The 15,173-nt window shown below is 42.6% G+C and overlaps 1 protein-coding gene across 1 annotated transcript in view; it reads right to left on the bottom strand.

Annotated features, from left to right (window-relative positions):
• Positions 1–9,618: 9,618 nt before the first annotated feature.
• The window catches only part of FBRS (fibrosin), an 18,905-nt gene continuing 13,350 nt past the window's right edge, over positions 9,619–15,173 (bottom strand). Inside the window, 1 exon segment of the mRNA XM_077760543.1 lies at positions 9,619–9,668. Coding sequence (XP_077616669.1) covers positions 9,619–9,668 — 50 coding nt within the window.

Below are 15,173 nucleotides of genomic sequence, written 5' to 3' on the forward strand. Positions count from 1 at the left end.
CTCAGTTGGTTAAGCATCCAACTTGGAGCCTGAAGCCGGTTTCAGATTCTCTCTCTCTCTCTCTCAAAAAGAAACATTAAAAACATTAAAATTAAAAAGAAAAAACAATTTGGGGGCGGAGTCCTGGATGGCTCAGTCGGTTAAGTGTCCAACTTCGGCTCATGCCATGATCATGTGGTTCATCAGTTCGAGCCCTGCTATGGGCACTGTGCTGGCTGTGCACAGCCTGCTTGGGATTCTGTGTCTCCCTCTCTCTCTCTGACCCTCCCCTGCTCACGCTGTGTGTGTATGTGTCTCTCTCTCAGAAATAAATGAAACATTAAAAACATTTTTTTTAAAGAAAACAGGGCACAGAGTAGTGTGGGTTTTTTTTTTTAATTTTATAATGTTTATTTATTTTTGAGAGAGAGAGAGAGAATGAAGGAGGAGGGAGAGAGAGAGAGGGAGACACAGAATCCGAAGTAGGCTCCAGGCTCTGAGGTGTCAGCCCGATGTGGGGTTCAAACTCACGAATAGTGAGATCATGACCTGAGCCGAAGTCCAACACTTAACCCACTAAGCCACCCAGGAGCCTGTAGTGTATTTTGTAGTATTCCAGTTTATAAATTGAGATGATGAATATGTTTCTATAGGCAAAGAAGGAAAGAAGAAAGCATGTGCACTACTAGTATGTTGACTGGGGATATCTCTGAGTGGTAGGATTTGGAGATAATTTCAATTTTTTGTATGCTTGTCTGAATTTTTTAAAAATTGTGATCACATACATGTATCATTATTATGAAAGCAATGCGCTATAAATATCCCAAGCCACCTCATTGCAATTTCCTACATTTAAATACTCTGAACAGAGTTTAATCACTATCCTCATAGACTGGTTTTTCAGAACTTCTCTCTCTCTCTCTCTCTCTCTCTCTCTCTCTCTCACACACACACACACACACACACACACACACAAAAGCAGACAAAACTTTTAAAAGAATATACCCCAAACTATTAAATGTGACATCTTGTTGAGGATAAGAAGGCAAAAACTCATCTTTTCTTCTTCATAGGCTTCTGTATTTTCTTTAAAATTTTTTTACAGTGAGCAAAAAAGTTGCTTCTCTTTACATTGCTTCTTTTTTCTTTTTTTAAAGATTTTATTTGTAAGTAATCTCGACACCTGACATGGGGCTTGAACTTACAACCCCAAGACCAAGATCAAGAGTCGCATGCTCCATGGGGCGCCTGGGTGGCTCAGTCGGTTAAGCGTTCAGCTTCAGCTCAGGTCATGATCTCGCAGTTTGTGGGTTTGGGCCCCGTGTCGGGCTCTGTGCTGACTGCCAGCCCAGAGCCTGCAGCCTGTTTCAGATTCTGTATCTCCCTTTCTCTCTGACCCTCCCCTGCTCGCCCTCTCTCTCTCTCTCTCAGAAATAAATAAAACATTAAAAAATTTTTGGGGGGGCGCCTGGGTGGCTTAGTCAGTTAAGCGTCNCAGCTCAGAGCTTGGAGCCTGTTTCAGTCTGTGACTCCCTCTCTCTCTGACCCTCCCCTGCTCACGCTGTCTCTCTCTCTCTCCTAGAAATAAATAAAACATTAAAAAAAATTTTTTTTTTTCAAAAAGTCACATGCTCCACCGACTGAGCCAGCCAGGTGCTCCACATTGCTTCTTTATAATTTATGAAATACCACCGGCTTTGCTGAGACATAATTGACATATAATATTTTGTTCTGAACTTCTAAATTAAATTTTTTAAAGTTCATTTATTTTGAGAGAGAGAGCATACATGCACGAGCAAGGGTGGGGCAGAGAGAGGGAAAGAGAGAGAATCCAAAGCAGGCTCTGCACGGTCAAGACAGAGCCCAGCCCAGGGCTGGAACTCATGAGCTGTGAGTTCATGACCTGAGTGGAAACAAAGAGTTGGACGCTTAACCAAGTGAGCCACGAGGCACCCCTAAATTTTTTTTATTATAGCAGTAATAATTGTTTGCTCTTCATAAAAAAATAAAATCCGGTATTAAATATAAAACAGAAAGTATGTCCTTCCCTTCACCTTTTCAATTTCACTCCCCAGAAGTAACCGGTGTTAACAGTTCTTTGCATTTGCTTAGGAATTTTCCATGAGTCTCATGCCTGCAAATGATACCATACTGTATGTATTGTTCTACATTTTGCCTTTTTACACTTAATAGGTGTAACGTCTCTCCAGGTTGATGCACACAGACTTATCTTTCTTTTAAATAGCTGCTGAAGGGGCGCCTGGGTGGCTCAGTCGATTAAGTGTCTGACATCGGCTCAGGTCATGGTCTCACGGATTGTGGGTTCGAGCCCCGCGTCGGACTCTGCACTGACAGCTCAGAGCCTGGAGCTTGCTTCAGATTCTGTATCTCCCTCTCTCTCTGACCCTCCCCTGCTCATCCTGTCTCTCTCTCCCTCTCAGAAATGAATAAAACATTAAAAATTTTTTTAAAAATAGCTGCTGAATAGTCCATTGTGTGGATACACCATGGTGCATAGCTAATTTTGTACTGTGCTGTGATGAGCAACCGTATGTACTTGTATCTTGAGCTGTACAGTGAATCTGTAAATTCTTTTTTTTTTTTTAAGTAATCTCTATGCCCACCATAGCGCTTGAACTCATGACCCTGAGATTGAGAGTCTCGTGCTCTACTGACTGAGTCAGCCAGGCGCCCCTGTAAAGAAAATTCTCAAAGTGGAAGAGACTTGCTGGATCAGAATATGTGCATCTAGGATTTCCATAGACACTACTAAATATTGCCCTCCAAAGTGGCTGCACTTTCTGCCACCAACAGGGTATGAAGGGTGCCTGCTTGCCCCTCCCTCATCGATACCACTAATTAGCAAACCCCTAAAACAAACATCTGCTATAAAACTTCAACTGTGCTGTCTCTCCACAATAGCTAAAACATGGAAAGAGCCTAAGTGTCCATCAACAGATGAATGGATCAAGAAGATGTGGTTTATCTATACCATGGAATACTACATGGCAATGAGAAACAATGAAATCTGGCCATGTGTAGCAACGTGGATGGACCTTGAGGGTGTTATGCTGAGCGAAATAAGTCAGGCAGAGAAGGACAAATATCATATGTTTGCACGTATAGGAGGATTAGGAGGAACTTGACGGAGGAACAAGGGGGAGAAGAAGGGCGGAAATGGTGGGGGAAAGGGAGAGAGGCAAACCATGAGAGACTCTTGAATGCTGACAAAAACTGAGGACTGATGGATGTGGGGGGGAGGAGGGATGGGCATGGAGGAGGGCGCTTGTGGGGATGAGCACTGAGTGTTATGTGGAAACTGATTTGACAATAAACTATTTGTAAAAAAAAAAAAAGCAATATAGGCATGCTATATAATCAAATAAAAGTAAATTTCAAAAGAAAAAAAAATAAAATGCATTTTAAATGGTAAAAAAAAAACTTCAACTGTGCTGAATAAAAAGCTTTGTTTTTAATTTTAATTTCTTCATCTTGACACTACTCTTGCTGAAAAAGGTATTCTATGCACAAGGTGAAACAAAACAAAAATTCCAAACAGTATACAAAGGTATAAGAGCGAAAAGGCTCCCTATCCATGACCTCCCACCCCACCCAATCCCCAATTACCTTGTCAAAGATTGCTCTAGGAAAATAACATTTTGTATGAATGGATAATGGATATTCCCCCCACTATTTTTTTACACAAGTATTAGTGTATGTTATACGCGCTCTTTTTTTTTTTTTTTTAAGATAGGACTTCAGGTATAAAGAATTGGATTAATTAAAATCCTTAATTTGTGACATGTTGTTACCTTCTGTTCATGGCCCATTTTTATTTATTTACTTGTTTTATGTTTTTGTTTGTTTATTTATATACTTACCAATTAATATTAAAATAATATGAAAATACTTCAAGTCTTCTGATGGGCTCTACCTCTATCCTACTGAAGCCGCTTCTCCCTTCCACAAACCAGGAAACCACTATTTTGAACTTTGTTTCTGGCTGTCCTCCCTTTAGATTCATAGTTTTGTTCTCTAATACGATGACAACAACAATATGTTGTTTAGTGGTAGTTGCTTCTGAATTGTAGGGAAAGGATATGGTGTAAGGAGTCCTTGGCTTCTTGTTTTCTTTTTTTATACTACTATACTAATAAAAATCGCCTATACGGTCATGTGTGGCTGCGGTTCATTCAAATTTCACTCTTCTATAATATTTCATTTGGTCAAGGTACCCCGTATATTTATCCATTCTTCTGTTGAAGGGCAGTTGGGTTCTTTCTGTTGTTGGTAGTGGGTTTTTTTTTTTTTTTTTTTCCCTTTNTTTTGCCATTTATTCACTGCTGTTCTAAATATTCACAGACATGTCTCACGGAGCATGGGTGCCAGACTTGCTCCTGGATATTTGCCCAAGAGTGGAGTTGCTGGGTTTTAAGTATGTAAGTGTTCAGTTTTACAAGAAAACAATAAACTGCTTTACCAAAATGGCTGTATGGATATACAGCCTCACCACCTACGTACAGAAGACGTATTGCTCTTCTCCAACGCTTGGTGTTATCTGACTTCTTAATTTGTGCCACAGACTGCATGTAAACCAGTATGGCATCTCGTGGTGCTTTGCTTTGTATTTCCTTGATTACTAGTGATGTTGAGCATCTATCTCTTCATGTGATTTTCAGCCATGTTTCCTCTTCTTTCAAGTGCATATTCAAGTCTTTTACCCATTGTTTTTCACTGGCTTACTGTCCTTCATTGATTTGCAGAATGTGTTCGGAGTATCTCCATATTATGTATCCTTGTGCTTGCACATATCTTCTTCAAATTTGTAGGTTATAATTTTTTAATTTTAATATAGTTTTATGTACTATTTTTGTTTATGATTACTCTTTTGTGTTTTAATTAAGAGATTCTTTGTTACGCCAAGTCCAGAAAGAAATTCCCTTAGATTTTCTCCTAAAACTAAAGTTTCCTTTTGATAATTAAGCCCTTATATGTGGAATTGGGTTTGGGGTATAGTGTGAGGCAATGATCTAACTTCATTTTTCCCCACAACTTTGGGATCATGACCTGAGCTGAAATCAAGAGCTGGACTCTCGACTGAGCCACCCAGACACCCCAGATCTATGATATATTTTAAAAATCCAGGGTGCCTGGGTGACTCAGTCAGTTGAGGGTCTAACTTGATTTTGGCTCAGATTGTGATCCCAGCATCATGGGATCGAGCCCCATGTCAGGCTCCGCACTGAGTGTGAAGTGAAGCCTGCTTGAGACTCTCTCTCTCTGTGTCTCTCTCTCTCTCTCTCACACACACACACACAATTTTAAAAATTAAAAAAAATTTCAGCCTATTAGTCCATTCATTGTGTGAATGTCAAATGATGTGTTTAATCAATCTCCCATTTTGGACAGTGGAATTGTTTTCATTTTCTAGGTTCTAGAAACAACACTTCAGTGGATACAGTTGTAGTGAATATCTTCACATATATGAAAAACAGTATTTGGTTTGTTGGGGGGTTGCTTTAGTCTCTCTCTATTATTTACCTAACCAGCCTGTCCTGCACCCTGCGCCATGGCTGTATGTGTTCTTTCCTTACTCCTCACCATGTTCCTCCCCCGTGTCTTACCCAGGGGACTGACAGTGGCTCTGCGCCCCCCACACATGGTGGTCAGCATCTGCCGGGGACTCTACGATCGCTTCTCCTGAAATGAACAGTGGGGTGGGGAGGTTTGGGGTAAAATAAACTGATTTCTTTAGACAAGAAAAATTGCTTTGTTTCTAAGAGGTCCCAGGCTCTTCCTACACACTTAGTCAAAGCCCCCCATCAGCTTAACCTGAGGGGTTAGGGTCATTAGCCTGAGACACTGCGAGGCCCCAGTTCACAGAGCGCTTTAGAGACCTCAAACGGAGTCCAACCCGGGGTTGGCCCAGCAGGTGTTGAGAAATGTTTATTGAGGAGTAGAGCTGGGTGGGAGTAGATCAACAAACACTTGCCAACCGATTTTTTTTCTCCTTTCAAAGTTTTCAACATTTCCTCCGTCTGTGCCAGCGGGCTCATTGTTTTGTTAATGAAAAAGTCAACATTCATTTGCATCACTGAGGGCCACTCCTCCTCTTTCACAGGGGGGCTCCGGAGGGCAGGAGCTGGTATTAGGGAGAGAGTGGGAGACCTCAAAGATCCAGTCTCTCATCTGACCTCGGCACCTAACACAAGGCGACACCTCAGTCCATAAATATTATAATCATTCAAGACATTTACAGAATAATTACCCTAATAGCAGCTATTTCCTGGACAGCTGCCATGCTCCAGGCACTATGGGAGGCCTTTTTCTTTTCCAGCAGCTCTTAATCCTTGAAGTCCTGGGAGGTCCTAGGGCTTGTCCCTCAGGCTCAGAGAGGTAACTGGCCTAAAGTCACAAGCAAATAGCTTGCAAAGCAGAGATTGAAAATCACATTTTGGGGGGCGCCTGGGTGGCTCTGTCGATTAAGCGTCCAACTTCGGCTCAGGTCATGATCCCACGGCTTGTGGGTTTGAGCCCCATGTCGGGCTCTGTGCTGACAGCTCAGAGCCTGGAGCCTGCTTTGGATTCTGTGTCTACTTCTCTCCCTGCCCCTCCCCAACTCATGCTCTGTCTCTCTCTCTCAAAATTAAATAAACATTTTAAATAATTTAAAAAAAACACAAAAATCATATTTTATATGATCCTAAGCTCTGCCCATCTTGAATTTTTCACTAAGTTTGTAAGCCTCTTTTATCTTTGTGCCTCATTGTACTTATGTATAAAATGGACATAATCAGACCAGCCTTGCCTGCCTCTCTATATAACTGTGAGAATAATTATATTCTTACTATTATATAGGCAACCCAAGCAGTCCGTGCTGGACGTGGACTAATATTAGCATAATTCTTCTTTCTTTAAGTTGTTTTATCTATCTATCTATCTATCTATCTATCTATCTATCTATCTATCTATCTATCTATAGAGCAGGGAAGGGGTAGAGAGGGAGCGAAAGAGAGAATCCCAAGCAGGCTCTGCACTATCAGCATGGAGCCTGATGCAGGTCTCGATCCCACGAACCATGAGATCACGATCTGAGCTGAAACCAAGAGTTGGAGGCTTAACTGACTGAGCTACCCAGGCACTCCTCACGTTAATTTTTAAAAGCTTAACACCTCACAGAGGGCTTTCTCTGTTTCCCACATCTGCAAATGCAGACACACCTCATTCTTTTTAATTTTTTTTCATGTTAATTCTTGAGAGAGAGAGACAGACAGAACATGAGCGGGGGAGCGGCAGAGAGAGGGAGGGAGACACAGAATCTGAAGCAGCTCCAGGCTCTGAGCTGTCAGCAAGAAAGAGCCTGATGCGGGGCTCAAACCCATGAACTGTAAGATCGTGACCTGAGCCGAAGTTGGACACTCAACCAGTTGAGCCCCCCAGGTGTCCCTCTGGCGTTTTATTTTTTTAATTTCTTAAAATTTTTATTTATTTATTATTTTTTTTAATTTTCTTAATGTTTTATTTATTTCTAGGAGAGAGAGAGAGAGACAGCGTGAGCAGGGGAGGGTCAGAGAGAGAGGGAGTCACAGACTGAAACAGGCTCCAGGCTCTGAGCTGGCAGTCAGCACAGAGCCCGACGTGGGGCTCGAATCCATGAACCATGAGATCATGACCTGAGCCGAAGTCGGACGCTCAACTGACTGAGCCACCCAGGCACCCCCTCCGGCGTTTAAAAAAATTTTTTATACCTCATTCTTTTTAACGTCTCCATGTTTACCCACTGATGGTCATACAAGTTTATTTAATAGATCCCTGTGTATAGACATTTGGGTTGTTCCCAGTCTTTGTGCTATGGTGAACAGGGTTCCTGGAAATGTTCTTTACTGTTGTCGTTATTATGGAACTACAATTCACATACCATAAATTCCAGCCCTTTCAAGTATATACAGTTCAGGCATTTTTAGTATAGCCACAAAGTTGTACCATTATTAACACCATCTAATTCTGGGACTATTCTTTTTTTTTTTTTTTTTAATTTTTTAATGTTTTTATTTATTTTTTTGAGAGATAGAGAGAGACAGCATGATTAGGGAAGGGTCAGAGAGAGAGGGAGACACAGAATCTTGAAGCAGGCTCCAGGCTCTGAGCTAACTGTTAGCACAGAGCCTGACGCGGGGCTCGAACCCACGAGCTATGAGATCATGACCTGAGCTGAAGTCAGGTGCCCCTAATTCTGGGAACATTCTTGAACACATATTTTTATGGCTTTGTATGAAGGTGTCAGTAGGAGGCACTTCTAGAGAGTGCTTGCCAAGCTTTGGGAAGATGATTCCTTCCAAGGGGAAAAAAAGGTAGGTTATTTGTCATCCACAGGCAAAAATCCTGGGCCTAGTAGCTTGGGATCACCATATCAGTCCTGCCGAATTCCCTTAGAGAAAATCATCTATCTGAAATTTCACATACTGGATTTGCTTAAAGCAGGCCAGGCCCCTAAATTTTCCAGTTAGAACGGGCTAATTATAGGAAATGACCCCAGTGACATGTGTATTGTAATGTCTCAATTCACGGACCATCCCATTGTATGGTCCTTTAAAAAGCTAATTATGGGGGTGTCTGGGTGGCTCAGTCAGTTAAGCTTCCAGCTCTTGGTGTTGGCTCAGGTCATGATTTCACAGTTTGTGGGTTCGAGCTCTGCATAGGGCTCCACGCTGACAGTATGGAGCCTGCTTGGCATTCTCTTTTTCTGCCTTTTTCTGCGCCGCCCCCCCCCCCCAACTCTCTCCTGCTTGTGTTCTCTCCCTCAAAATAAATAAAAAAAGAAGCTAAACTGGATAATGTCATTCCTCTGCTCTAAAACTCTCCAAATAAATAAATAAAAGTACAACCAAAATAAACAAATAAACTTTGCGGTGGCTAGCACCTCACTCAGAGTGGAAGCCAAAGTCCTTACAAAAGCCTTCAAGGCCCTGCATGATCTGGTCTCCACTCCCAAAACCCTCCCAAACCCCTCTGCCTCTTGCTCACCATGCTCCAGCCAGCCCTCAGCCTCTAGCCCACTTAGCACATTCCCACCTCAGGGACTTCACACTGCTGCTGCCTCTTCCTAAAGCATTCTTCTCCCAGATAACTGCATGCTTCCTTCCCTCACTTTATTCCCATCTCTGCTCACTTAAGATCCCCCAGAGAAACCCTCTTTAATCCTTGTATATAAAATAGCACCCCAGAACATTCTAGTCCATACCCTCCCCTTTTCTCCCTAACATGAATCACCAACCAACATGCATTTATTGCTTTACTCTCTGTCTACCCCCTCTAGAATTTTAATTTCCCAGGGAAAAATACCTTTGCCCTTTCTGGTCACTGTCACATTGCTACAACAGAGTCTGATATATAGTAGGTAAATAAATATTTGTTGATGAAAGAAATGAATGAGTAGCTTTCACTGAGGCACAAAACAAAGGTTATAAAAAAGACCCAGAGGGCAGGGGGAGAGGGGCAGAGGCAATTCACAGAAAAGGAAAACACAACGAATTTGTAAATGTCCAGCAAGATGTTCACTCACACTAAAAGAAATATAGATTCAAATTTCTGCAGGGCATGCTCTTTCACCCGCTGGATTGGCAAAGATCAGAAAGTTTGTTAGCTCTCTGTGTCAGCAAGGGGGTGGGAAAACAGGTCGTCTCTCATCGCTGTGGACGAGAGTGAGAGTGAAAGCTCGCAACTGGCACCAGGTTTGTGTAGAATTTAGCAGCATCTAAGTTTTGAAAGCATATACTCTTTGGTTCTGCAAAGCTCTGCCTAGAAATTTGTCCTGCAGATTTATTTGCTCAGGTGAACAAAGAGGTTCACGGCAGCACTCTTTGTTCCAGTAGTAAAAGACGTGAAAGAACATAAGCGTCCACTAATGGAGACTGGCTAAATATATTATGGGATAGCCTTGCAAAGGAGTGCTATACCCTGCAAGAGATAGTTACTTGAGAGAAGCAGCATACAGAACAGTGTGTACTATATGTAAACATTTGTTTAAAAGAAGAAAAAAAAAAGAATTGTGCTGGAGAAACAAACAGGAAATCAACATGGTATCTCTGGAAAGGAGAAAGGGAGCAAGGCAGGAGTGTATCGGGGAAGGAAGGACACTTCTGACTCTGCCTTTTGTTATAAGCTACAAGACCATGTTAATTACACGGGCAGTGGTTTTAACTTTTAAGAACAGATAATACATATACTGGGAGACAAAAACCCAAAGATACAAAAAGATAAGCAGTAAAAAGTAAGTCTTGGCTAAAAATACCAAAAAGGCAAAAAGCCCCACGATGAAAGAGGCATTGGAGCCAACTGAAAACTGGGGAGTAATAAATAAAAATACTGGAGTATAGCCTAAAGTGGAAAAGAAATACCCACAAATGCATCAGAGCACAAATACATGATAGAATAAATAAATAAAGGGAGAAGAGACAATTTTCCCATGCAGATTTCCAAGTAATTTGTGTGGATACTCAGACCTCAAGGAGGTGGAGCATAATTTCCCACATCTTACAGTAAGGGCTGTGCAGAGTGACTTCCTCTCAAAGAGTAAAATGTGCAAAGAAGAGGGGAAAGAGTAATTCTCCAGTGGAAGCTGATAAGCCCTCCCTCAGCCACAGCGATAAGTCATCTTGAAGGCATGTACCATTGATATGATGTGATGAAAACGGCACTTTGCCTCTGCTTCCTCCCCAAACTCGTAACCCTAGTCTAATCCTAAGAAAGAACAATCCCAAGTAAGAGGCATTTTCTAAAATACCTGGCCAAAACTCCTCAAAACTGTCAAAATCATCAAAAACAAGGAAAGTCTAGAAAAGTCATGGTCAAAAGGTGCCTAAGGAGACGTGATGACTACGTGTAATGTAGTATCATTGCAGTGGGCTCCTGGAACACAATAGGTATTAGGTAAAACTAAGGAAATCTGGGGTGCCTGGTGGCTCAGTTGGTGGAGCATCGGACTTCAGCCAAGGTCATCACATCAAGGTGAGCTTGAGCACTCTTTGGGCTCCACACTGCATGGGAATCTCTCTTCCTCTCACTCTCTGCCCCTTGCTCACTCCTGCCCTCTCTCTTTCTCTCTCTCAAAAAAAAGAGTGAAATTATTTTTTTAATGTTTATTTATGTTTGAGAGAGACAGAGCATGAGCAGGGGAGGGGCAGAGAGAGGGAAACGCAGAATCCGAAACAGCTCTAGGCTCCAAGCTGTCAGCACAGAGCCCGATGCAGGGCTCAAACTCACAGACTGTGAGATCATGACCTGAGCTGAAGTCGGAAGCTTAACTGACTGAGCCACCTGGGTGCCCAAAAACAAATGAACATTTTTTTAAAAATAAAAATAAAGTGAAATGTCAATAGGTGTTAATACAGGACACTGAATTTAGGGGATATAAGAAATCTTTTACTATCTTTGCCATTTTTTTATACATCTAAGACTGTTTTAATAATGAGTTTAGGGACATCTGGGTGGCTCAATTGGTTGAGTGTCTGACTCTTGATGTCGGCTCAGGTCATGATCCCAGGGTTGGGGGATTGAGGCCTGCATTGGGGTCTGTGCTGAAAGTGGAGCCTGCTTAAGATTCTCTCTCACTCTCTGTCCCTCTCTTCCCACCTCTAATTAAAAAAAAAAAATCAAGCTTATTTTTTTAAATCTTTCCAAATATGTATGTCTCCTTTCTTCTCACTCCATACATCATATAAACTCTGGACTTCAACCTACCCATCTTGAAATAAGGGACCTGTTTATAATCTTTCCCACTGCGATCAGTAACAACACTCTTATTTAGTGAATGTCCACTGTGTACTCAATTCTGTGGTGAGTAACCTCTATCTGCATTATTCTGTGTAACCATCACGATGAACCTGTGGGCTGGGACTGTCATTTTCTTTGGAAAGTGGAAACTGGCTAAAGACCAAATTCACAGAGCTGGTTGGGGGAGACCAAACTTAAACTCTGATCCGTCTAATAAGAAGGGCTCTTAATCTTCGTCACTGGCTCAGGCTCCTTCTCCCTTCTATGCCACTAGATATGTGCTCCTCACCTCAAAGTCTGTTTCGGAAGATGTGCCTTCCCAACAAACTGCGTGTGAGTAAGCATTCTCCTTAATTGAGCTCTAAGATCTGCTTCTTGGAGTTTCTGATCAGAGAGGCATCACCGATCAGGACAGCAGTAAGTTTTTGAGCACCTACTCGGTGCCAGGCACTGTTCTAAGAAGTCTGTGCTAATTAGTGAACTCACACAGTAATACTAGGAGAACCCATTAAAACTCCATCTTTGTACACTGCTGGTAGGAACGTAAAATAGTGCAGCTACTTTGGAAACTAGTTTGGTGGTTCCCCAAAATGATAGACTTAAGAGTTACTATATGAGCCAGTAATTCCAATCCAAGGTACATACCTAAAAGAGTTCAGAATGTGCTTATATTGGGGCGCCTGGGTGGCTCAGTCGGTTGAACGTCCACTCTTGATTTCAGCTCAGGTCATGATCCCAGGGTGGCAGGATCAAATGTGATCCTGCTTGGGATTCTCTCTTTCTCCTTCTGCCCCTCTCCCCTCATCCCTCTCTAAGAAAAAAAAAAATGTGTTCACGCAAACATTTGTACACGGATATTCACAGAAGTATTATTCATCATAGTTAAAAGAAACAACTTAAAAGACTGTCAACTGAAGAATGGATAAACACAATGTGGCACATCCGTGTAATGGAGTATTGTTTGGCAATAAAAAGGAATGTGGTACTGATGCAAGCTACAGGATGAATGCACCTTGAATCCTTTCAATGCAGAGTGAAGGAAGCCAGTCATAAAAGACTGAGTGAATTATATGGTATGTGAATTGTATCTTAATAAAGTTGTTTTAAAAACCCTCTATTTTGGGAGCACCTATTTGCTAGATGGGGAGCTGCCCCATTCACGAATCATTTAATAGATCCAATTAGATCTTCAAATAAAAAAAACACCTCCATTTTATAAGTAAGCCATGGCACACAAATATGCACATTGCTTAAGCTTACATAGCTACACTTCTGGGCTCATCCAAAATAAAGAACTGCATTTCTTCTCAGGACAGTGAAATGATTTTGTTTTCTCCTCAGCATTGACGGTCTTTCTGGATTCCTCTTTTACCTCTGCCTAAGGAGCTCCTGAGTTCAGATTAGGACATGTGGAGGTGGATCAATGGAGCATAGAGGTTATGAGGACAGGCCCCAGGAAGGCAGCCCTGGGGATTCCCGCCCTTCATCCTTTTTTTCTTTTTGAGGCATGTACAAAAATACTGGGCTCCTCCCAGTACATACCTGTCAGCCCCAGGAAAGCTGGGAATTTTGTTTACCTCTGTATTCGCAGCCATTATTCAGTGCCTGGCATATGAAGTGAACAGTGGCTGAGAGAATAAAAGGCAGTCCAGACAGTCAATTGAGGCAAGGTGTTAGGTTTCTGACTTGGGTGCTGATAACAGAGATGGAAATGGATGGGCCTGGTGAGCACAGCATCAGATCTAGGAAGTGACTGGGCACCTGAGTTACTTGTGAGGGGATCTAGAAGTTGGATATACATGGCTAGAAAGTATTCTTCTGGGGCGCCTGGTTGGCTCAGTCAGTTGAGCATCTGATTTTGGCTCAGGTCATGATCTTGCAGTTCATGGTTTTGAGCCCTGCAGTGGATTCTGTATCTCCTGCTCTCTCTTTCTCTCAAAAATAAACAAACATGAAAAAAAAAAAGTATGGGGCGCCTGAGTGGCTCAGTCAGTTAAGCGTCCGACTTTAGCTCAGGTCTTGATCTCATGGTTTGGGAGTTAGAGCCCCACATTCGGCTCTCTCCTGTCAGCAAAGAGACTGCTTTGGATCCTCTGTCCCTCCCCCATTCACACATGTGCCCGTGTTCCCCCCCCCTCAAATAAACATCTAAAAAAGAAAGAAAGCATTCTTCTGAGAGTTTCACATCCAAATGTTTATGGGGACCAGGGAAGTGCCCTCAATAGTGACAATGGCTTGTTCCTAAACAACAGAGTGGAGGACACCGTGGCAATGTGGACAGATCATGCCCATCTCAAGGGGCAGTCATAGGGAAAGCAGGTACGGGTCAACAGACTTTTAGATTTTTCTAAAGCAGCTGAAAACGAGGACCGTCATGTGAAATCTTGTCTACAAGCGAAGTTTCTCCTTCTGGTCCGCCTGTTTCTGACTCGTTGGAGCGATCTAGGCTTGAGTCGTTCCTAGAATCCTTGGGTATGTGCAGTGATAGCAGAGAATGTCGGATGCATCTCTCCTAAGGCGATGGATACAGTGGGACGAGAGAATTCTGGGCAGCTTGGGTGGGAGCCAGGCGCACTAGCTGGTTTAGTCACTTGGGGTTTTTGTTTATTTGTTTGAACATTTTTAAAGTTTATTTATTCATTTTGAGAGAGTGAGCACAAGCAGGGTAGAGGCAGAGAAAGAGAGAGGGAGGAGGAGGAGAGAGAGGAGGATCCCAAGCAGGCTCCATGCTGTCAGCACAGAGCTCGATGTGGGGCTCGACCTCACAAACCATGAGATCATGACCTGAGCTGAAGGCAGATGCTTTACCAACTGAGCCACCCAGGCGCCTCTAGTCACTTGGTTTTTAATGATCACATCAAAAAATGTTAAGTGTAAAATAAGCAAAAATAGTACATTTCACAGGATCCCATGTTTTTTCCCCACGGTACTTTGAGCATATAGCTAGAGAAATAACTGGAGGAAAATACTCCTGACAACTAGCAGTGGTCATCTCTGAGGGGTGAGATTACGAAGCACTTTTCCTCTGTAGTAAGTATGGACATTTGTGACCGCACAGAAAAATTATTCAAAAAAACTGCAGCTCTTTTTCTAACACAACTACGCACGTACATGTGTAGGTAACACACAGAAATGGGCCTGAAGAGCAGATACCAAATGATCGAGAGCAGTTACCTCAGAAAAGGCACGGGGCTTGCGTGGGTTGGCAGCTGAACGGGAAATTTAGTTTGGCCATCCTTCTGTATGGTTTGAACCTGTGTAATATGTACTCCTGGGTTGTAGAAAAACGCGAAAAACGTCAATGCCCGACACTCCAACTCATCCATCCACAAGTAAAAGAGCTGCTCTCCCAGGTGGGAGGGGGAGAACCTTCATCAGGACACAGTATTGCTTCCCTCATCCCCCCTGCCCCAATCCCCCCT

The sequence above is a fragment of the Crocuta crocuta genome, unplaced genomic scaffold (assembly GCF_008692635.1).
Source record: "Crocuta crocuta isolate KB4526 unplaced genomic scaffold, BGI_CrCroc_1.0 scaffold73, whole genome shotgun sequence".
In the NCBI taxonomy this organism is placed as follows: Eukaryota; Metazoa; Chordata; class Mammalia; order Carnivora; family Hyaenidae; genus Crocuta; species Crocuta crocuta.